We start from the raw sequence: 24,279 nt of genomic DNA on the forward strand, positions 1-24,279 counted from the left end.
TTATAGAGCAGAGTCAAACGTATTGATAATTGATAGTATTGATAATCTAGACTGTATACAGACATTATGTCCATGAGTGAGCACTTATTACTGTGTATGGGCAGCACTGTGGCTCAGTGGTTAGCATTACAGCCTTGCAGCGCTGGGGACCTGGGTTCAAGTTTCAAGGTCAATATCTGCAAAGAGTTTGTATGTTCTCTCCGTGTTTGCGTGGGTTTCCCCCGGGTCCTCCGGTTTCCTCCTACACTCCAAAACATACTGGTAGGTTGATTAGATTGTGAGCCCCATTGGGGACAGGGACTGATTTGGCGTTATCTGTGTGCGCTATATAAATAAAGGGATTATTATTTCTTTATTTTGACCTTACTATGACTGCCCCTGAACTCTCTTAGATCACTACTAAAGGGTTATCATCGAGGCCGGGTTCCAATTAGATTCAAGATCAGGAAAGTATCTGGGTAAGAATTCATGCAGTATTTAATAGGTTCTTCAGTGTAGGGCAACCTCAACCACAACACACAGATACGTATCTGACAATGGCTATAGGAGTAAATACAATAAATAGAAAATGTACACAAAGTAATACACAGTACACAGTAATAAACGTATACAGGGGCGGCAACGCTTGGTTTGTAGCTACCCCATATGTGTTTGCTGTAGTGTACATTTTCTATTTATTGTATTTACCCCTTTGTATCTGTGTGGTTATGGTTGCCTTCAGCAGTGGATTAAAACATAGACTGTTTGGGCGACCACAGGGGCCCAAGATTTTTAAGGGGCTCATGACTACCTGAACTAATCTACTTATATAAGGACCCTTTAAAGGTCCCCAAACTGCAGATCTAAAAGTGGACAGAAGAGCCCATCCTCCCACTCTAAATTTCTATATATGGTTTGATGGCCCTGGATCAGTCCTTGATGTGTGACTTGTTCTGCATGTGACTATTTCACAACTTCACCTCATTTCCTTACTATAAACAGGAACACACAAACAAGGTTTTGTGTTTTTCTTTATTGTTAAAGGGATTATCCAGGCTATTTACAACCTTAGGTCCTCAAGACCTGGCAACCCACCGATCTGCTGCTCTTAAAGGGCAATGAGAAGAAAATGGAAGAGAAAGACAGCTCCATTCTCTTTTTAGAGGCCGAGTAATTGGAGTTCAGATTAGACGGTCTGCAGTACCCAGATGTGACCACTACACTAAGAACGGAGCTGTCTGCTTCCTGTTTTGTCTTCTGTATATTAACTGCTTACAGTAGCTGATTGGTGGGTGTTCCAAGTGACAACCTCCATCAATCTAAATAGTGAGGACCTATTGTAAAGATCAGTCATCAATCTTCTTTTTCCGGGGGGGGGGGGGGGGGGGGGTCGGTAGGAAAGCCCTTTAACTACTGACTCAGACTAAATAAATGCCTCTGCATATCCTCTAGCTTGATAACTGAGGTAAAGATTTACAACCCTATAGCTGCCATAATTGTACAACAGAATCCTAAGAGCAATAACTGCATAACACCCAACACAACCTTCTGGTGCCTGTATGTCATCACTACGTGAAGAATTTACATTATTTACATATGTCTTGTGGTTAACTAGCGACACATAAAATATATGTAAAAAAAACTAAATAAATAAAATCACAAGAAAGAATAGGAAGTCCTTATAGTTGTCACAGTCATCATGGAGATCAGGGATCGCTCTTCTCCTCCTGTTCAGGTGCGCCGTGGTTCCAGCCGATGTGACATTTGAGATAGCGTCCTCTGATTGTCAATCACGTTGAACTGACGCACGTAATTCCGTACGTCCTGGTGATTTTTACTAACAAGTGAAGCTTCTGGACCTGTAGTGGAACATATAACTTGTGTTATCGGTTTATTGTGATATACTTTTTAGGGTGTCACTCATCTTAGGATACTTGGGGTCTGGCGTTCTCCATCATTGCTACTAGCCCTAGACACAAACTCACTTTATTTATCTATTACCTCTTTAGCCATTGCAAAACAAATTAAGCGTATTACCCCATTTGACTGCTGCCATGTCCCATAGTGTTAATTTTGATGAATCTATTTGTTGAACACGTATTGTCCTTGGAGGGAATTAAGGGGCGGCATATGGGCTCATTCACATGGCCGTCTGCGGGGACGTACATGCGGCTGCAAATTTGCGGCCCCATGTACGTCCCCATAGACGGCAATAGCGGCGCAGATACGGTGCCACACATGTGTGGCACCGATTCAGCCCGCACAAAGATAGAGCATGCTCTATCTTTTGGTGTGTGTGCAGCCGTGCCCCGCTATTCTCTATGGAGGGAGGAGGGGTCACCTCCTCCTCCTCTCCAGCACACGGCAGTATGCCCGCACGGCGGGCATACCGCGTGTGAATGGACCCTAATAGGGGGGGCATGGACCAAGTGTGGCCGAATTGCCCACTATTTGAAAATTTCGGCTAACGGCCCAGTTCAGAGAAGCACCACTACACTTGTGTGCACAGGGTGTCGGCATCCTGGCGCCGATGGTGTGGTGACCTCCCACCCTACACCGTCTGCACCAAGAAGTCGACATCCTGAAAGAGGGGGAAGGAACGGGAGAAGGCGGGTACAGATTTATTATTTTACTGGGGGTTGTTATGCATTACGGGGACTGTATATTTTACACTGTGGGCTATACATTATGTATATGTATATTGTGCACTGCGGGTTGTATACAGTATACAGCTCCCAGTGTACAATATACAGCCCCCAACTATCTAGCATACAGTTTATTAATTACTGGGGGGCTATATATCTATATTTTTACCGGGGTCTGTATAACTATTACTTGCTGGGGGTGTGTGAATCTTTCTTGAAGGAGGGGACTGTGTTTTTACCGTATATATTTACTGAGGGGGCTGTATATTAATTACTGAGGGGGTTGTATATTAATTACTGGGGCACTGTAGACATCTATGGGGACCATGATCTGGCCACAAATTGTGCAGTCAGATCATGGTCCCCCTTACGTTTTTGTGCAGGAGGCCTACAAGGGGAACCTGTCTATTAAGTGGATTACTGACTAAGGGGGGGGGGGGGCCTTTCTATTACATGGATGCTAATTGAGTACCCTGTCTGGGCTACATTCTGTGGGGTCTCCAACAGATGTTGCACCCAGGGGCCCCCACCAATCTTAATCTGGCCCAGGTCCCCGAGAAATAAAAAGATTATCTCCCCTTGGTTAGTATGTGCTTATGTACATATAAGCTCCTGGAGGTAACATCTTTTGTACGGAGGAGTGGATTTTATTTGGGTGTCACCCGACTTACAGACGCCCCTAGTTAAAGACGGACCCGTCTGCCCCCTGTCACTTCTGGTGAAGTTCTCTGGATGTTACTATAGTCCCAGACTGCAATGATCAGCTGTAAGGTGTCTGTAATGAAGCTTTATTGATAATCCTTGGTCCAATTACAGCAAAAAATTTTAAAACTCCTATTGCCACTGGGGCAAAAAAAAAAATTTGTCTGGAGTTACAGACCTATGCAATCTTGTACGTAACCCGGGGACTGCCTGTACAGTAATTCACAACTATTCTTCTTTCAGCAGTTGTTGTGTAAATTCTTGTTTTTTTATCTACTGAGATAATAGACCATAGTGGTCCAAAGTGCCATGTGTAACATTATAATACAAGCAATATACAATATTTTTGTACTAATCTGAGGAGACCTAACAGGTCCCTTTGACAGATCGTTCAGTAACATTGGCTTAAAATTTAAGAATTTTTTGTTTTGAAGAGGACCTGTCACCTGTAAAAACGGCACTAGGAGCTGCTTACTAAAGTAATCAGCTCCTAGTGCTACAACAGATGCATCAGTGTTACACCTCCGATAGCAGACACTGCCGCGATGTTCACTAGAAACACCGGACCGTTCTTAAAGCGGTCCGGCGTATTCATGAGAGGCCGGTCTGAGGCGCTGCCGATTCCCCAGACCGCCCCGCCCACTGCATGACGCTCGGCAGTCACCGCCCCTAATCCCACCCCCTCGTTTCTTGTACATCGCGGCAGTGTCAGCTAGCGTTATCAGAGGTTTCTAACGTTATCAGAGGTTGCGACTGTTTTAGCACTAGGAGCTGATTACTTAAGGTGACAGGTCCTCTTTAAGGCTGATATGTAAGGGAACCGAATTGTCTAATAATAATCTAATAATCAAGCGTAAAAATTAGGATCATTTATAATATCTCATATTATTTTCTGGCCTCCCTTAGCGTATAGCTAGTGTTTATGTAACTGGCCTGTCTGTGCTATAACTTACATTCAGCGCTGTGTCTGTCTGGCCAGTCATTAGACATTCACAGATAAAGGCTAATTATGATTCTAAGAGAGAATGAGCTTCCCGCACACGTTCTGTAGTCATTACGATAAATATGGAAATTGTGTCAAATAATATTGTGTCTTGCGCTACAATCACATAAAATTACTCACTGAAGGGCAGGCTCCGGCAGTATCTCATTGTTCTTACTGTATTTGAAATCATACGCTGCAAAAAGAAGAAAAAAAGAGTTCAACATAAGTAAATGTATATAAACATATAAAACACAGACATCACCAGTCTGTACGTGACATCTCAAGGAAGACAAGACGTGGTGTAAATTGCTAAAGCGTCACGAAGGAGGAGGGATAAGCAATATAGTCATTGCCTGTCATGACCCCCATTAAAGGAGTTTGCAAGTTATCCACTAGTAGGATCCCAATAACAAGAACAGGACCCCTGACAAGCCAGAGAGTGGGGGTCCTGTTCGCACAGGTGGGTGGAGCAGCAGGCTGAGCATGTGTCCTTCCACTCCATTCACTAGTATGGGAGTGTCAGAAATTGCCGGACGTGCCCGTCCTGCCGTCCAACCCATTTGTGACCATTCTGTGGATTGTCAGGGGTCCTGTTCTCATGAAAAGTGGGGGTCCCAATAGTAGGACCACAACCGTTTACAACCCTCTAACTTGCAAACTTGGTACAACTATATTTAAGACTCAACTCAACTTTTAAAGTGATGGATTTCTAGAACACAAGAAGAAACACTTCCCATTTCCCATATTTGCCTACTGGATGACAATAGGAGGCTAGTTCTCACAATGTTCTTTAGAAGCTGAATATATCAGCGGAAAAAAACACCTTTCATCTGTTTACCATTTATTTCAACAGAAGGCTCTTTATTTTTTTTTCTTGCAAACTTTTGTTAAAAAATTCAACATTTACATGAACTAGCGCACCCCTTGCAGCCCCTTAGACACTGTGGTCCTTGTTCGAGTGTTTCCGATTCAGGTTGTGACTACAGGCACCCGCAGGACCCCATGTCCTGCAAACGTCTTCTGACGCGGCACCATGGAAAGGTGTTGCGTCAGAAGAGGTGCCTTTAATGACCTCTGTAAAACCACAATTCGTGCAGTCATTAAGGGGTTAAATATAACATTTTGGTCAATATGTATTACAGTATTCTTTTGTGGTAGGATTCCAATTTTGACTCCGGTTTTGGTCCTATTTTCCTGTATATTTCTTTGACCTAAATGATAATGTCAGTATTGGTAAAGTAATGTTCTATGTTAGTAAGGAAAGACCTAGAAACATACAATTAGACATAAGTGTTACTCGCTTACTAGTTTTCAATTTCATTCTGTTCTATTTTCTCCGCGCAGCTAATTATAATAAGATATTATATAACTACTTGTTACAATTTCCAGCAGCTGTCGGTATCAGGCGGCTATTTATAACCTGCCCCCCCGGGTTACATGGAGTCTTGTGCGGCCCAGCACAGGATCATCAATGCTTAAGGCCTATGACATGACCTCATAATTGTTATAAATATTCAGTAACTCGCTAAGGATGTATCAGATACATTGGCCTCCTGGTTGTAAAGTGTCTCTGAATTCTTCAGTCTTGTAAATGGCCTCAAGATAGAAAAGTGCTTAATACTTGCTGGAATAGCAAACGTATCTCCGTTAAGAAATGTATACCATTTCTAAAAGCCTCATCATAGGACCTACTCATTCAACTATTTTAAGGATACAGCATAGAAATTGTTAATATATTATTTTCTTTTCCTTGCCTACTAACACGGGTTTATGCATTTCATAGGACCTATAACCCTATATATAATAACCATTATGACCATCTTATGACTCCAATGTAGTTACAGGAGGTCTCTGGTAGACACACCTCCTGCCTCGTCATTGGTTCTGACTGTTGCTCCTACCCTTCCCTAGAAGCTCCGCCTACTCATATTAGAGCAATGTATAAATCCAGGGGGGAAGGGGGATTTATTAAGACTGGTGTTTTATTTAAATCTTATATTTTATTTGGTTTTTCAAAATAGTGACCTTAACATAGCACGTGGCATTTAACATGCTTACAGTTGTACAAAATGATGGCACAATAAAATAACTAACCAAATAACACATGCACCATCTTTTTGAAGCCTCCGGCAGCATTGCCGGCGGCGATCGCGGTGAAAGCACCCGCGATCGGTGCTAGCACTATGCTAGTGCTAGCAATATGCAGCAAAGACTTACCGGCTATGGAGAGGGCTCGGCCCGCGAGCCCTCTCCATGCACCGGGACCCGGCGCGCGTCGGGAAGGGGTTAAACTCTACCTACTGCAAATATAAACACCAGCAGGATCATATCTTGGTTAATCCCTGTGCTGAGTGGTTTTTCTGGTAAAACAGATGATAACATTATGATAATGAAGCTCTGTTGTGTCTATGGCTACTTCAGCGCTTCTCCTAGCGCATGAGTTATTCTCTGCCGTAGAAGATGATGTAATCCCTGGGCTGTGCCTGATGGCAGAATAATCAATTGCTGCCCCAGCTGCTGTGTATGAGTGATCCAGTTCAGTTTGATTAGTCATGTCTTTACTAACCTCCATTTGTAATTACAAGCTCCGATGGGAGGTTTCCTTTAAAATCCCCACCCACCCATTCCCGAACGTATGGTGTCCTGGATCTACTGAGAGCCGTGGATTTTAGCTATAGTCTCTACCGGTTTTCCAATAAATATGGAGGACCAGGAAGTTCATGCCCACCCTGGCAAACCCTGTCACACTGAAAAGCCTACAAACTAGCAGTGAAAGGAATGTTACATACAAAAAACAGGTGGAGAATGCATTTTAAATCTTCCCCTAGGTCTATCATGGTGTCAGCAGGGGGTCAAAGCAAGGATAGTGGATTTCTATTACAACAAAGACTGATAGATTATAAAGATAAACCAATAATCCACCACTGAGAAGACAATTCAAGGCCAGATTTTTTAAAACCGTTTAATGACCAGACCAAAAAGGGTGTATATTACAGAACACTTTTTACCGATTTTGCGGAAGTGGTAGTTGATGGTTATAACTTGGCAGCATAATTCTGTGGTGTAAATTGTTTGTTTGTATAAACATTTATATTTTAATTGAGATTTTTCAAAATTTTTTTTTTCAGTTATTAATGCAGCGTTTTTTCCGAATCCATCGAGTTTTCGTACGCCCACGCCCCCGATTTCCGTTGCCTGCACGCCGGCGCCACAATCCGATTGCGTGCGCCAAAACCCTGGGGCAATTCAGGGAAAATCGTCACAAAACGGAAAAAATTCGAGTAAACCGCCAGAAAAACGCCATTCGGGCCCTTAGTAAATGACCCCCATTATGGCCGCCAAGACATTTTCAATTTATACTTTGAGGATTTACACTGTAACAGGGGCATCTTTAGGTACCATGGATTCAGGGAAAAAACGCACCATAGGGGGCACCACCAGCAGAGCTGTATTGGTAAGACCTGAGGATTTGTGTGCAGCCCTGTCGCTACCTGTATTCACTACAAAGCACATAGAAGACAGGACCGATCTTAGATATGCTAGATAACCACCTTCCCATCAGATAAACTTGTCCTTTATCCAAGATGGTAGCTTTCAAGTTGATGAGCATGTTACAGACATAAAATAAAGGTTAGGCCTCCCTCACCAGTTACTTTTTGGAGTATCAGATATGTGATATTCCCTTTTATTTAGGTATAAGTACTACACAGTGAGCTCCCCCTAGTGGTTGCAATCTATACAGTGGATTTGTTCCTCCTCATTAGTAAAACAAACTCTAATCCTATCAAGATATATTCAGAAATTAATCTGGTTAGAACTTTGAACCTATTTAGATAACAGAAATCTCTGGATGGATAAGTCCTGGCAATAAGGTAATTAGAAATATCAATGGATCGACAGGGGATAAAACAAAAAAACAAAACAAAAAAAACCTACATTTTTTAACAATTGTCTAAAAACACAAGTTATTGCAGAACGACTTGCCACACAAAGCAATGCGAGACACCAGTGTTATACTTAATGAGCCTGAGAGGTTAAAGACATGTTTAAAGTTAAATATTTCAATTAGAAATAATTTCCATAATGACTTTCCTTAAACTGTGATTTAGCATTACAAATGAGAGCGGCTCACAGATGGGATAGGACAGATATCTGGGAATAAATACTTGATATGGCAGTACTTAGTGTAAGCTGTTTATTGTTAATCTCCCGGGTGGCATCGGCTTCATTATATTATATCAGGAATTATACAATCCACCTTCCAGCGGGCACTGGATAGACAAGTCACATTATCTACACACAGGCGTCACATAATATAACCTACCATTTTCTCAAAGTTTATCAGATGGTCGATAAAAGTTTTATTCCCCTCATGAGTGAAAGTCATGTCTGTGAAAACAGAAAAGGGAGATAGTTAAAAGATGTGCACAAGATTTACGCAAAAGTAATATGACACTTGCACTTAATTTTCTCATAGCACAAATAAAATAGAGATAGTAGACACTGGGGCTTATTTACGGAGGGTAGCGGATCGCACTTTTGTCGGACTGTTCGGCGGTTTTGGGATTTGCGCAGCTTTCACAGGTATTTAACAGGGGTTTGCGCTGGGATTGTGCCCCACGCAATCAGTTTGTGGCGCAGCTGCGCTGGCTCTCATGCGACGAGAATCGGGGGGCGGGCCGTCGGACGATCCGACTGAGCGTGGGATTTAAGATTTACAATTGTGTTGCAAGACAATGCACTTACATCCACCAGAAGAAGAAGGTGAACTCCGGGGGACCTGAGCGGGGAAGCGAAACATGCAGGATATCAGGTGCATGATCGTAGTGAATAGCGGCAGATGTGCATGATCGGCGGACAATGCACTTTCTGTGAACGGTGTTCTACACAATAGTATGTGAAGAACAATATGTGTGAAGAACACATTGCAGATATTTCCATAGATCTGCAATGTGTTCTTCACACATAACAGGGGTCATTTACTGAGGGTCCGATTCGCATTTTCCCGACGTGTTACCCGAATATTTCCGGTTTGCGCCGATTTTTCCTGAATTGCCCCGGGTTTTTGGCGCACGCGATCGCATTGTGGCGCATCGCTGCCGGCATGCACGCGACGGAACTCGGGGGCGTGGCCGAACGAAAAACCGAAGGATTCGGAGAAACCTCCACATTTAAAAAAAAAGTGTCGCTGGACACGCGCTTACCTTCACCAAAAATAGGATCGTGAACTCCGGCGGGCCTCGGCAGACTTCAGCGCAGCAGCGACACCTGGTGGACGTCGAAGGAACTGCCTTAGTGAATCGCCCGAATCCACCACAGAGAACGCGCTGCTGGATCGCGAATGGACCGGGTAAGTAAATTTGCCCCAATGTTCTTCACATACTATTGTGAAGAACACCGTTCGGCGCTCGTGTCTTCGGATAAGTTAGCAGATGTACGGAACATCTGCAATGTGTTCTTCACTGTGTTCTTTTAATGTGTTCTTCACTTAAATGATCCTGTGTTCACTGTTTTAATTGTATTCTTCACTGTTCTTCACTGTTTCGTTAAGTAAATGCTCGATCTTGAGCCGGCGAGATACTCGTCCGAGCAACGAGCCGTTTTGAGTACTCTAATACTCGAACGAGCATCAAGCTCGGACGAGTATACTCGCTCATCTCTAGTATTCACACATGCAGCGATGTTTCGGCTCTATACACACTGAGCTTTTCCCAAGCTTGTGTATAGAGCCGAAATGTCACTGCATGAGTGAATACATAAATAATTTTATGTAAAAATTTCACATTATATTGGAGTACCGTGTTATTTCTACTTTGTACTACTGGTGGACTTTCTGGATTTTGGATGACACTGGCCCTTTCTTTTTGTGCAGTGCTGCTTGTTTTCCATTTTAAATAGATAGATAGTCAGACTGATCCACCAGAGAACTAGAGGGTCCAAAGAGCCCCAGTCTGACACTGGATGGATAAATAGGTAGATAGGCTCAGCAAAATACAAACTTAGGGCTCATTCAGACGGGCCATGATGGGGGCTGTGATCTGACCGCATGATTTGTCACTGAGCGAATAACTGCTCATCTGCCTATGGAGGGAGGAGGGGTGAAGAGCACTCCCCCTCCCGACCCTGTGCTCGCCTCGGATCTGATCGAGCACCTGGCCATCTGAAAGTACCCTCAAGCCTTTTTATATGGGTCCAAGGATGACCAGACTTCAAGAGATTTGACTATAACCTGAGCTTGATAAAGGTGTAACGGTAAACCGAAACGTCGCTTTTTATGGAATAAAGCTTCACCCCTTTCACCACTACAAGGAGTGCTGCCTCTTCACTGAACCTATATATATAGACAGATAGTTTGGATAGATATAACCCTGGATAAAAGGTGTCTTTAAGCCAGAAATATAGAATCCAAGGAAGCAGCGCTCCAATGAAGTATGAAGGGTTTATTCACCAACCATGTGCAACATACAAACTTTCAGCCCCTCCATAAAGCCATTTATTACATTTCAGCTCCATGGAGGGGCTGAAACGTTATGAGTTTCACTTTTCACTTTTGGTTACTTTTTTGGAGCTTTGCTTCTTGGATTCCTTGGATTTGTGAGACAGATGATAGATATAATAGATAACTAATAGTTAGATGAGGACTCACCTCTAGTGCACGGAGAAGCATATTTGCATACAGATAAAAATGCAATTTCCTTCGAAAATGACATATTTCTTAGAAACAGCAAAAATATGTCTAGAAGGTTTATAAACAGCATTTCACTACTGTGTCCTTGTGGGGTGATGTTAGCGCTATAAGATGAGCTTTAAATGCATGTAATATAACATTTTGTTATAATTTGGCGTCACGCCATGGTAAAAAAACATGTATTACACCTGAATCTCCCCTGTAACTGACAAGAAATCATCGATATACCCGTATCAACATTACACTAGAATGAAAAATGACCTTTAATGAGTAACGGTGTGAAGGGAATGATTGGTGGCTCCAGCTTCGCTATGGTCAGCCTGTAGGCCCGATGATTTCGAGACGGGTCCTTCAAGAAAAAGAAACAATGGTAAAGTCACCTTTACATCAGATCTAACAATATGTAAAGACTTATAACATTGGCTGTGACATTGAATACATGTTCTTTTTACTTTGATCATCATCAGCTCACCAGTTAGTAAGAGGCCTGTACTCACAATGTCCATTGGTGAGCATACCCCTTACATAGCCGCCAACTCTTCCTCCAGACCCACAAACACTTTCTTGGTCAAGTGTCCTTGTGTTCTCAATAGGGACCATGGAAATAAACCATTGCCAGACCCCTGAGAATATCTCATACCCCCTAATATAAGTTATTGGACATGTGCGATTCTTGGATGTTCTTTATCCCAACATTTTATATCAGAGGGGAATCAAGTAGGGTCTAAGTGTTGGTGGTAGCTGAAGAGTAAAGAGTATGGTCACCTTCCTTGGGAAGCAGAGGGAGAAGCAGTTTATTAGGTGTCTTATCTAAGCAGTCCCCAGGTTATGTACAATATAGGTTCTTTAGGTTTGTTCTTAAGTTAAATGTGTATGTAAGTCAGAACTAAATATTTTTTCTAATTGTAACTCCAAACAAAATGTTTTGGGGTCCCTGTAACAATTGGATTTTCAAAATGTTGTGCTGTGAAAGGACCAAGGATCAATAAAACTTTATTACAGACACCTTACAGCTGATCATTGCAGTCTGGGACTAAAGTAAAGAACCCAGAGAGCTTCACCAGAGGTCACAGGGGGCACAGAAGTCCGTCTATAACTAGGGGTTATCTGTAAGTCGGGTGTCTTTAAAGGAAACCTACCACTTGAAGTGGCAGGTTTCAGAAGAAAACACCGAGCACCAGCTCAGGCTGAGCTGGTGCCGGAGCTTATTTTTGTTAGTGTTTTAAACCGCAGTATCGCGGTTTAAAACACTTTTTAAACTGTATAGCCGGCGCAGGGAGGTACGCGCTCGGCGCTTACCATGCGCGCGGCTCTCCTTCACTTCCTATGTAGCCGTGTGCACGGTCGCGCGCATGGTAAGCGCCGAGCGCGTACCAACAAAAATAAGCACCGGCACCAGCTCAGCCTGAGCTGGTGCTCGGTGTTTTCTTCTGAAACCTGCCACTTCAAGTGGTAGGTTTCCTTTAAGTCAGGGACCGCTTGTATTAGATGATCATGTTTCCAGCCTTGTTTATATAGGCTTAAGTATTCATGTCACTGATTTCTCACTCAAGTATCCCCCATTAATACTATGCCACACAATACTTACCATTAAATTCTCAAACTCCGCATAGATCTTTTTGAACTTGCTTGGAAGTTTCTAAAAGACACAATTATCCACGGTTAACAGAATGGACAATGTTAATAGAAGATAAAAGTCGGTTGACACATTGTGGTTTCTTTGGCGAATTTTCAACAGAAAAGACACATGGATTTTACTGCAGATGAACAGCAGATTTCCAAACATTCTGTATAATAGATGGAGAAAAATGGGCACCAGTTGGTATTTTGACTAATAATACCTAATATATTGTCTGGGCAGAAGTTTGCTTTAAGTGAACATGTCACCAGATTTACCCTATTAAACTACCAGCCCCCTCAGGTAGTGTATGACATGTATTTTTTAGAATCCCCTCTTTCATGTGAAATTTTTTCTATTTACTTTCAAGAGTCAGAGTCAGGTTTTGGCAGAGATAAGTCAAGTTTAGAAACAGCAAGGGAGCGTCACCTCAGACACCCCTATGTTAGGTTCTATTACACCTACAATCATGCTCTGTGTGTCATATTAAAGATAAGAATCTCATCTTTCAAATTGCATTCTTGTGGTTCTGTGATCTCCGGCTCTGTAGCTTATACCACCGCAAGCCAGAAAGATGAGATTCTTATCTTAAATATGACACCTAAAGATTGATTCTTAGCCCGATAGAAGTTAAGACTGTGTCGTCTGAGACGACACTCCCTCTGCAGCCTCTAAACTTGACTTATCACTTGCAAATATGACTCTTCTCTGCTCATTTGCGATATGACTTTGGAGAAGATTTTTTTAAACTGTGAACATTCAAGATGTCACATAAAAAATGGAATTCTTGAAAGGACATTTCATAGCTGAGAGGGTTTAATGGAGATTAAGGGAGACTGCAGGCGCAATATGATAACATCATCGCGCTTCCCAGCTTCAGAGCTGCACATAGCTGAGGCAGAGGAAGGAGCGGGACTGCTGCAGTGGAGCAGGGAAAGGTGAGTCGTTGAATTCCTAAATTTTTTTTCATTATTATTAACAATAGGGTGGCCACAATGTGAAGGGAAGCAGAGAGGGGGCCACAATGCGAGGATTAGCAGAGAGGGAGGGTTGGCCATAGGAAAGAGGGTATAATACATAGTGGGGCCTCCTAGGAAGAGTAGATTATACAGTGTTGGGGGGGTCATTATACAGAGGGTATAAACAGTGTAGCAATATGAAGTGGTGGAATGGAGCGAGGTGCTTCACCCTTTTTTCCCTCTCTCCAGCACGAAAGTTGGGAGATATGCACACTGGAAAGCAAATAATGCAAACGCTCTTCTACCTTATCTAATTTTAATAGGGGTTAAGATGCCTATAAACCTTCAATAGCTGTGGGTAAGTTTCTCAGAGCACAGTTATTTCCCTGCTTTCCTCATACACCACAACTTTTTGTATGGTCAAGGATACATGTGTTTTCGGTAGGTACAAAGGAATAAGCTGATACCTCAGACCTCGTGGGAGAGAGGGATCAGAGCATGGTTAGAGTTGTGAGGCCCCATTACACATAAAAGCCGACTTTTCTCATATCTGTCTGACTTTGAAGGGAACCTGTCATCAGAAATTGGCCTTATGAACCTCCAGTATATTGTCAAGCAGCTGAACAGCTTCTAGATCATGTTTCTTTCATTGCCCAGCTTGGTGGAATCGTCTAGAAAATCAACTTTGAAGTGAGATGTTTAATGGTTGTATAAGGTCAGGGAGGTGGAGAGTTTAACACTGAAGTCAAGCTCTCTCTGCCTCTGAACACCACCGCCCATGTGATTGACATAATGGGGCTTATTTATTTATCCTGTAGGCGTCGCTGCTGTGCCGTGGTCCGCAGGAGTTCACCTGCTTCTACCCGGTGCATGTAAGTGCTTGATCTTGCAACACTTTTAGTTTTTTAAAATTCTGCGGGTTTCCCGAATCCGTCGGGTTGTCCAATGGCCACGCCCCTGATTTTTGCCACGTGAAAGCCGGCGCGATTGCGCCAAAATCCGTTCGCGTGTGCCAAAATCCCTACGGAATTCGGCGCAAAACAGAAAAATTCGGGTAACCCGGCGAAAGTGCGCCCGCGGAGCCCTTAGTAAATGAGCCCCAATGTTTCAGATTTCAAGAGATGTGATCAATGATGTCCCTGGACACAGAACCATAATTACAGAGATGGAGGTGTTTTAAGGCAGGGAAAGCTTGACTTCAGTGTTAAACTCTCCACCTCCTTGACTTCATAAAAGCAATTTACGCCTCACTTCAAAGTGGATTTTCTGGATGATGCCACCACACCAGGCCATGAAAGAAACATCATCTCGAAGCTGCTCAGCTGCTTGACAACACATTACTAGTGGTTTTATTAAGCCAATTTCTGATGACAGGTTCTCTTTAAAGTACAATTTGATTCCACAAAGCCACCCGTCTTTCTACATGTCCTGTTTCTTTAAGTAGCTGTAGACCTGTGTGGTTCTCTCTGCAGAATAAAATGTTGATGCGTGACTTAAACAGTCTTTCTCCCCGAAGATAAATTGGCGCACTTAACGTACGGTTAATATTTCTATTTTGTAACCTTGTTGCTGTAACTAACTTGTGCCATAAACAAAACACAATTATTATTTTCTGATTTGCCAAGTGCAGAAAAAAAAAAATAGCGCTCTTTATGCGTATGCATCTGTCAATGGTAATTGCATTGTAATATTCACAAGCCAACTGTGAAAACATTGAAATACTAATCACATTGGCATTATGACTTATGAGCAACAATCAGTGCGATCAGTAAACATTTCCCCATCTAAATTGTCTGAGCAATAATTGGGGAATGAAAACTAGTGCAAATGATTAGAGAGCAGATCCAGGAAAATATGGCATCTCCGAACTAGGGGGAAGATAAAAAATGACAGGCAAGCAAATCGGATTCGGCTCATATTATTCTGCAAGGAATCAATTATAAAAAGCTGTTTTCATGCAGATGAGAGGAATATCAAGAGCCGGGGTGTCTAGGTTCAGCCTACCGGATGTTCCCGCTGGTAAGGAGCGCAGTTCTGAAGAGATAAAACTGCACATATTCATTCTCCTATTCTCCACATACTTTAACCTATTGCCGATGTGTGACTAGATCTATTAAAGGGGGATACCCACAGAAAATGTAAGTTTAGGGATGAAGATCTTTGATAAGTTGCAGGCGATGGCTTTAATAAGAGAGATCTCTGCCATCGCCTGGAGAAGAAAGTCACAGTACTGTGCCTCGGGTCCCTGACCCCACTTCATAGGTAATAAGCAGGTGACTGCATGCGCTGACTCTATCCTTTTACCAGTACTATAAATGAATGCCCCTGAAATAAATTTATGCTGACATCATTTATGGTCTAATAGCTAAAGTCGCTTGGATTTTACGCCCCTTTTTGCTAGTGAATTGACCAAAATGTTCCCAGCAAACTGTAGGCTGAGGGAAATCCTGGCAATAAATATCCACTTTCCCTGCAGCACCTCCACAGGCAAAATGAAGTATTACACAAAGTCCATTCAAATGACTTGACTGTTTGTTTAATGGAGGACAGGACAGGTCCTCCAGAACAAGAGACTCATTAGGGGTCATCTATCTTTATTTTTCTTTCTTTTTTTCTGCACCTTTTTGGCGCATTGCAATTTTCTCACCTTTTCGAAATGGGCACCTAAGTTTATGGTCAGTAAGATGCATTTATCTTCTATTCCAGTTGTGCTAAATGCCACAAATTGCATTTATCTTTTCAAATGGCAACATTTTTTTGGTGCAAAAAACTCTGGCCGAAACAATACTTAGAAAACAGAAAGAAGCAACTTTTTTGAGACATTTCATTAAAAAGTTGCAAAAAACATCCCCTAACTAAATAAACAAATTTAACACCAACTAAAAGACAAAATAATAAATGAGAAGGTGCTCAGAGGTGAAAAAGACGGGCAAAAACTAACAACACAACACAGCGAAAAGATAAATGACCCCCTTTATGATACTAGTCCCCGCTCTGACCAAAGGATGAGGTTCCACTTCTAATAGAGGAGACTTTCCTAACAGGATATATGAACAGAGATTTTCTAATGTGGCTTCCACAAATTGATTCAGCTTTGACCCCAGCAATCACAATGATGATGTCCAATTCTCAAAACTCCCAAGACAGTACAATAATAAAAATGCTCTTCCAACCACAGCGATACATACAAGCACCTACTGTAGTCTATACTGTAGAACACTTCTCCTTTAACTTTCCTTCAGCAAATGATTATATCAGCCTGCTTTTCCCATCTCATGCAATGGACACAATTTTAGCGTAATTTTTTTTTTTCGACAAATGGATTTTACACATATTATTCCTCTTTCATAAAAAATCTATTTTCCTCTTTTTCTTTGAGATCAAGATCCAGAAGCCACATGTACTCACCTCCCATGTTAATGACATTCGGCTCACCGCTACATTACTCAGCCCCATAACAATGGCGAAGAAAGAGTTCAGATTTTTGTACTCCTTGCAGCTGAAAGGAAAATAAAAAATAACACTGGATTCCTTCAAAATCACATATTAAGGAGGATTTCCAACACTGAACTGAGGCTACAATCGTCTATTGCTAAAAACCTTATTTTGGGCAAAAGAGGACATTATTTTAGGTGTTGGACCCCCACGATTGAGACATTAAAGGAAACTACCATTTGATTTGATGCATTATGAAGCAAACATACCTTGAGAATGCTCTAGCTACACTGATACATAAACATATCTTGTTTAATCCCTGAGCTGAGTGGTTTTGCTGAAAAAACAATTATAAAATTATGAAAATGAAGCTCTGCCACTCCTTTGCCTGGATCAGCGCTTTTCCTTTCACATTAGTTATGCATTGCTCAGAGGATGATGTAATCCCTGTGTTATCTTATTTATTATTCTGAGAGGCAGAAGTAATCAATTGCTGCACCATCTCCCAGCTGCTGTGTAGGAGTCATCCAGCTCCGGTTAATTAGTCCTATCTGGATAGTTCAGGAAGCTCCATGTGTAATGTGTTTATTTAGACACCCAGCTTTCCCAAGGTTCTGACTGTTATAATTGTTTTTTTCAGCAAAACCATGCAGCACAGGGATTAAACAAGAGATGTGCCTGCAACAGTGTAGCTACAGCACCTTTAATGGCCTATCCATAGGATTGGTCATTGATGTTAATTCCTGAACAACCCTTTTAAAGTATTATGACTTAGTTATTCGGGGTATTTTAATGTCAAAAATTTTTCAAAAAATATGAAAAAATGTACATAATCAATTGAATCAATTGAAAGTTGCCTTTTTTTGAAGCACGCTTCTGTAAATTACAGCCTTGCTGTAGAGAAGTATCCTGTGTAAGGTCACTTTAAGAGAAGTGATGTTGAAATAGGGGTTGATTTATGCCAAAGTTGGCTTTTGTCTCCTTAAATTTGTTCCTTGGAACTCTCGGTGGGAGCCCCAGCGCTAAAAGGTACACTTAACCTTGTGTTTAGCCTTGTGTAAGGTCGAGTAAAATAAGAGTAAACAGTTGCCTTCATATAAGACTAAATTAAGCACATTAGCAGGATAAAATCATGACTTTCGCCAGACTTACTGGGCTGCTGCACTTAGCGCTCTGTCTTTTTGTTTGCCCTGCACTTTCACATTTCAGTTTTTTTTTTCGCAATTCCATTGTCTTTGGAGATTGTTATATTTTTAATTGGTCGTAATTAAGTATTTTTCCCCCCTGCATCCCGCCGCGGAGCGTGAAACACATTTTGAAAATTTATGTCTTTAAAGGATTTTTGTTTCTTTTTTAGTGCCCTGCTGCTTTTTGAGGCTGTAAACGGTAGAAGAAAAAACACCTTTAGCGTTTTTTTTTTAAATGCAATTTCTGAAAGGGAGAAAAAAAAAAGATTTTGAGAAGAAAAAAGGCAGCCTGCTAACCAGCGGGCTTAAATAGACAAGCCATAGGAGAGCAGTACCGGGCTGTCAGAGGTCATGCTGCTGGCCTACTGTGGATAAGCCTTCAGTCCCCATCTAAACAGAAACAATTTTAGAAGCTGTTGGAAAAAAAAAAATCACTTTGCATTATATCTTTATTAAAAAGTATCTCTAGAATAGAGGGAAAAATAAGTGCTGTAATGCACAAAAAAAAACTAAATCCATTAAAAATATAAAAAATACCCCCTACACATCCATTTTTTTTTTCATACCCTTTTGGAAATTGCCATAAAAAGGACTTACTGGGCTGCAATTTTAATAAATTTCTTCAGGAGTTGCACGCGCTTGCTGAGCTGGGGGCACAGGCAAATTTCAGTCACAACCCAGAATTGGATTTCGTTGAAACGTCTCAGGAAGAGGTCCAAATTGGCCGTTGTCTTCTTAAAATTGTGCCTTCCGAAGGTGTGATAGATCAGCTCCAGCTGCGGAGAGGAAATGGTTAATTTGGACTCACTTCCATAGGTTATTACAAGTTATTATTATGTGAAGATTCTAGATGTAAAAAATTGAAACGTCACACATAAAGTATTAGCAAAATTGAAATGTTACCCAAAATACTGTTACAGAGCCAGGGCCAAAATAATGGCATCAGCTGTAGAGAAGGTGTCTCCCTGCCACAAAATCTGAAAAGGCTCTTTTTAGTCGCTGGTTCTGGAATCCGGAGGTAATCAGCTGACTTCTCCAGGGGATGTGATTTAAAAGGTGTTGGGTATTTGTGTACAACCCCTAAAATTCCCATAGAACGAGCCTCAAAGAGAACCTGTCACCAGGTTTTACTCCACTAAACTACGAGTTCCCTCAGTTACAGTGTGATACGTATTTCTAAATTCTAAACCCTTTTCTGTGAAATCTCACCCCTAATCTCCACCACAAATGCCCATTGTTTACTTTGCTTAACATGTTTCAGTAAATAAAACTTTATAGTAAAAATCTAATAAACAGTACAGAAAACATGTAATAAACTGATCTACAAACCTCGTGAACACAGTTGAAGAGGTCCCAGTCGTGGATTGTCATCTGATAAGCCAGGTCCTTCGAACTCATAAGTTCAAACGTTGACATAGTCCCGGCAGATGGCCCCTCCTGCTCTGGAAGTGGTGTCTAAATCACACAAAAGCAACATTATTGATAAATTTATAAGTGACCACTAAGACACAATTGACAGTATTATTAAAAAAAATTCTTAAGTCCTGGATAAATAAATGCCTACCAAAGAATCAAACTGATCTCGACGACAGGCAAAGAGCCGACCATTAACCGTGAGAGATGTAAACACAGAGACGTCATTTGGTTTCAGGACGACTTTTTCTGGTAGTAAAAGAAAAGAGAGAATAAAAATGTACAGTCCACTCATACACAATGTACCATATATACTCCAGTATAAGCCAAGTCTATTAGAAAAAAAAAACTCTGTAATTAGCTTTCCGACGCCCCCGCAAGTCTTCTTCCTGCGGGGGGCATTGGAAAGGTGACTATAGAGTTTGTTTTTTTTTTCTTTTAGGCTGGGCATTCCTCGGGCAGGGACTGCTCGCTATATACTAGGGCAGTGGTGGCGAACCTATGGCACGGGTGCCAGAGGTGGCACTCAGAGCCCTTTCTGTGGGCACTCAGGCCATCATCCAAGGATAGAGTTCACCAAACAGGACCAAATCCACCGAATATTCCTGCAGTCCCAAGCAACTTAAGAGATGCTGCTCTCAGCGCACTTTAAAGCAAAACTTTACTGGTGGTTTGGAACTGCAAGGAAAGTAAGAAGATGTTGAGAGAACTGCATTGTCTTTGGAGGTCCTCCTGCAGGACCCACCATTCATCCTGTACAGAGAGACCCTGGAGAGAAGCTACAATGATAGTTTGAATTTGCCTTCCTTCTTTCAACTGTATTAGCGGCAATAGGCGGCCGATACAATTGAAAGATGTGGAAGAACAGGTAGCAATAAGTTACTGTATAAAATTCCATGCCGGCACTTCACAGTAAATAAGTGGATTTTGGTTGTAGTTTGGGCACTCGGTCTGTAAAAGGTTCACCATCACTGTACTAGGGGCAGGGTCTGCTGGCTATATACTGGGGGCAGTGGTCTGACTATATACTGGAGGCATGTGCTGCTGGCAATATACTGGGGGAAGGGGCTGGCTGGCTGTATACAAGGGGGGATAGGCTGGATGTATACTGGGGGCATGGGATGGCTGGCTGTATACTGGGGGGCATGTGATGGCTTACTATATACAAGGGGGCTGAGCTGGCTGGCTGTGTGCTAGGGGTCAAAGGCTTGCTGGTTGTATACTGCGGGTCAGGGGGCTGGCTATATACTGGGGGACAGGGGGATGGCTAGCTATATACTAGAAGGCATGGGCTGCATGGCTATATACTAGGGCATGGGCGGGTTGGTTTATAGTGGCTGGAGGCTGTAACCAATGTATTTTCACTCTAGGCTTACACTCAAGTTAATAGGTTTTGCCAGTTTTTTTGTGTAATATGAGGTACCTTGGCTTATACTCGAGGCGGTTTATACTCAAATATATACAGTGAGTATGTGAATCAAAACTGTGCACTTTTTAAGACTGTAAAGACTCAATGTGAAAAATATAACATTTTACTTGAATTGATCCAGACTTACAGACCCAGGTGGTCAGACCCAGTAGATGTACCTCTACTATTTTTAGTTAGATGGCCAACTAATGAATGGATGTGTTTTCCACTAATCCCCAAAAGAGCAGATATCAAGTAAAAGACGTGTGTAAGTTGCATCCAGACATATCTCATGCTTTATCCTCATATAACATAAAATACAGCTTATATCTATCTCTCTTCTATCATCCATCTAGCTATATATAATCTACTTTATATTTATGCATCTATAAATCTATCATCTCTCTATAAACCTATATCATCTTTCATATTTATCTTCTATCATCCATCTACCTATCATATGTGTCTCTCCTATAACATTCTCCTACAGCCCCATATTACACATTATTTACCTTGATACTGTGTGTAACTACAAAGTGTTATTATTGTGCAGGGATAAAGGAGCCTCTTACTGAATGTGACTGTTCATAAAATAGTTCTATTTTTGGGCCCCACTTTTAGTTTTTTCCATGGTACCACTTTGTCTAAAAGTTATCTATACATCTATCTATCTAATATTATCTATCTATCTATTCATCTATCTCATATTATCTATCTATCAATCTATCTCATATTATCTATCCATCCATCTATCTAGCCACCTATCCAATTCTATCTATCTATCTATCCATCCATCTATCATCCACCTACCTCCTATATCACAGACCTATCTTATATCCATGTATACATATATTTTATCTGCTGCAGCACATACACCTCCCATCAAGTTCACAATACACAATACAATTAGTGGCCTCCGGTTCTTTCAGGTAAATGAGTTGCCTCTGACTTTTTACATAATATGAAGAGTGTTGATGTTTTGGAGTGAGAGTTTTGGAAAGAAGTCCTCTACAAAGTTTCTGGTGAGGGCAGTTCTGGGAGCCCGATCACCACTGACCAGATACAGATCAATGAGCTCTGTATCCTTATTTGTTAGCCAGTTTCTTGCGCTGTTTTCTCAGTAACAAGACAAGGACACGGAGCGCTGTGAAGGGCCATTTGTGTAAAGTGAGTCGTTTTCCTGCACGCCGCTAGCTGATCATTTTACTCATATTTTGGGAAATGGCAACTCTGTTACCCTGTAAGGCGGCACTGTAGCCGTCTTCAGCAAAGACCTACTTCCAGCACCCAGCTTGGCCTATTTACTCAGCAGGGGATCGGACTGTTGTTTGTAATCAACTGAAATTATCCCAAAACGCTTTGATAAAACCATTGCTATTTGTGTGTTTAACCTTGAGTTTTAAAATTATTTTCTAAGAGAGACGGGAATGATAGTCAAACAGTACCTCCCGCAGAACTGATCTTCACAAGTATCAAGGATTCTCCGGAGCCCAGTTTATCCGCTACAGCAGACAGCACTTCCTTCACCGAGGCCGATACTTGTACACGGATGGTGGTGTAAGTGTGATCAATGCAGTACACCTTAAATAGGACTGGGGAGATAAAATACTAACATAAGATGCAATAACAACACATGATACTGTATATGTAGAACCTAAAAGCAATAAAGTATGTTCTACTTAGATGGCACCTGAAAATTCTGTGGTGCGGTACAAAGTGCTGCCATTCAACAATCTATGTCATCAGTTTTATAAGTAACCAAATAATAAAAATAGAACTTTTTTTTGGAATGCATTAAAAATTATGGCACTTAAGAAGCTCAGGAAAAATACATATGGGCACAATTACGTTTCCCAAAAGTGTATTGTCCGACGAGAATGGGCTGTGCACAATATCGTGCACCCAATATCCTGCACGTGTCGCTTCCCCGCTCAGGTCCGACGGAGTTCAACTTCTTCTTCATGGTGCATGTAAATGAAAGCCGTCGCATCTGCGGCAAAAACGATCAGGTGTGACTCAATCCCCAGTTAAATACCTGTCACAGTGGAGCAAACCCAGAAAACGTCGGAAAATTTGATGAAAGTGTGGCCGCGGACCCTTAGTAAATAAGCCCCATAGTTTAAATCCCATCAGGGGAAAGTCACCGTGCTGCCCAAAATGTATTTTTATGTGCACAGAGTAATATGAACTTCTATTGTTACATTTTAGTTCATTTTTGCATATTGCTACACGTCAGGTTTAAACGTAATCTATGATAGAATGTATTTCATTTTAGTTTCATTCCTTAAAGGGATAGTGGAAAAACAATTCCCCTTTTTTTCCCCAAAACAGCGCCACACCTGACTACAGTTTGTACAGGTATTGCAGCTCAGCTATATAGAAATAAATGAAGCTTAGTTGCAATACAACTCACTACCCATGGACAGGGGAGGAGCTATTTTTGGAAGAAAGGAGCCATCCCTTTAAATATGCTGCATCTATGTAGCAGATAAATATTAGAGCAAAATTTCCCATAAAAGTAAACCAAAAATTGTAATAAAAGAGTTATAAAAGCTTTAAGTTAAAAGTTTATGCCTTGCATAGCTAAGAAATCTATGTTTTGACAATACAAAGGTGTAGTATGTTTGGTGTTGGCTCTGGACACCTTTGTGAGTTGTTGGTATCAACATAAAATATTTCTAGATTTCGGTTTCTCCAAGTCCACCGAAGATTGTCCTTACACTGCTGTGCTCTCAGCTCTGAATTACACCATAGCAGAATGAGGTCTCTATTCTAGTTATAGACAATATAAGGTTACATAGCTATATAGTTCATACGTTTGAAAAAAGACACATGTTCAACCAAGAAAGGGAGGGGATTAGGAAGGGATATAAGGGAAACAATTCTATATAACATAACCGTCAATGTTATTTAGATGTAAAAAGGCATCTAGACCCTTCTTGAAGCTCTCTGCTGTCCCTGCTGTGACCAGAGCCTGAGACAGGCTATTCCACAGATTGACAGTTCTCATCGTAAAAGAAGCCCTGTCGCCTCTGGTGATTAATCCTTGTCCAGTGCCCCCTTGTTTTTTGATTTGATTTAATATGGAGCAACTTTCCACCATATTTTATGTATGGGCTACTCATTTATTTATATAAATTAATCATGTGCCCTTTTAGTTGTCTATTTCAAAACTAATTAAATCTAGTTGTTTTAATCTTTCCTCATAACTGAGACCCTCCATACCCCTTATTATTATGGTGGCTTTTTGTTGTACCCTT

At 41.5% G+C, this 24,279-nt stretch overlaps 1 protein-coding gene across 6 annotated transcripts in view; it reads right to left on the reverse strand.

The window, feature by feature from the left end:
• Nucleotides 1-1,367: 1,367 nt before the first annotated feature.
• The window catches only part of RAPGEF4 (Rap guanine nucleotide exchange factor 4), a 200,012-nt gene continuing 177,100 nt past the window's right edge, over nucleotides 1,368-24,279 (reverse strand). For 5 of the 6 annotated variants that reach the window (XM_072121709.1, XM_072121708.1, XM_072121707.1 and 2 more), the window contains 10 exons: nucleotides 22,465-22,611; nucleotides 19,763-19,860; nucleotides 19,528-19,653; nucleotides 18,796-18,974; nucleotides 16,985-17,075; nucleotides 12,588-12,638; nucleotides 11,261-11,348; nucleotides 8,636-8,700; nucleotides 4,450-4,504; nucleotides 1,368-1,838 (listed from right to left, as the gene is read on the reverse strand). In XM_072121709.1, coding sequence (XP_071977810.1) covers nucleotides 1,711-1,838; nucleotides 4,450-4,504; nucleotides 8,636-8,700; nucleotides 11,261-11,348; nucleotides 12,588-12,638; nucleotides 16,985-17,075; nucleotides 18,796-18,974; nucleotides 19,528-19,653; nucleotides 19,763-19,860; nucleotides 22,465-22,611 — 1,028 coding nt within the window. In that variant the 3' untranslated portion in view covers nucleotides 1,368-1,710. Of the gene's footprint in view, nucleotides 1,839-4,449; nucleotides 4,505-8,635; nucleotides 8,701-11,260; nucleotides 11,349-12,587; nucleotides 12,639-16,984; nucleotides 17,076-18,795; nucleotides 18,975-19,527; nucleotides 19,654-19,762; nucleotides 19,861-22,464; nucleotides 22,612-24,279 lie in introns of those variants that run through there. The other variant, XM_072121712.1, reaches the window with a different exon arrangement.

The sequence above is a fragment of the Engystomops pustulosus genome, chromosome 8 (genome assembly GCF_040894005.1).
Source record: "Engystomops pustulosus chromosome 8, aEngPut4.maternal, whole genome shotgun sequence".
Taxonomy (NCBI): domain Eukaryota; kingdom Metazoa; phylum Chordata; class Amphibia; order Anura; family Leptodactylidae; genus Engystomops; species Engystomops pustulosus.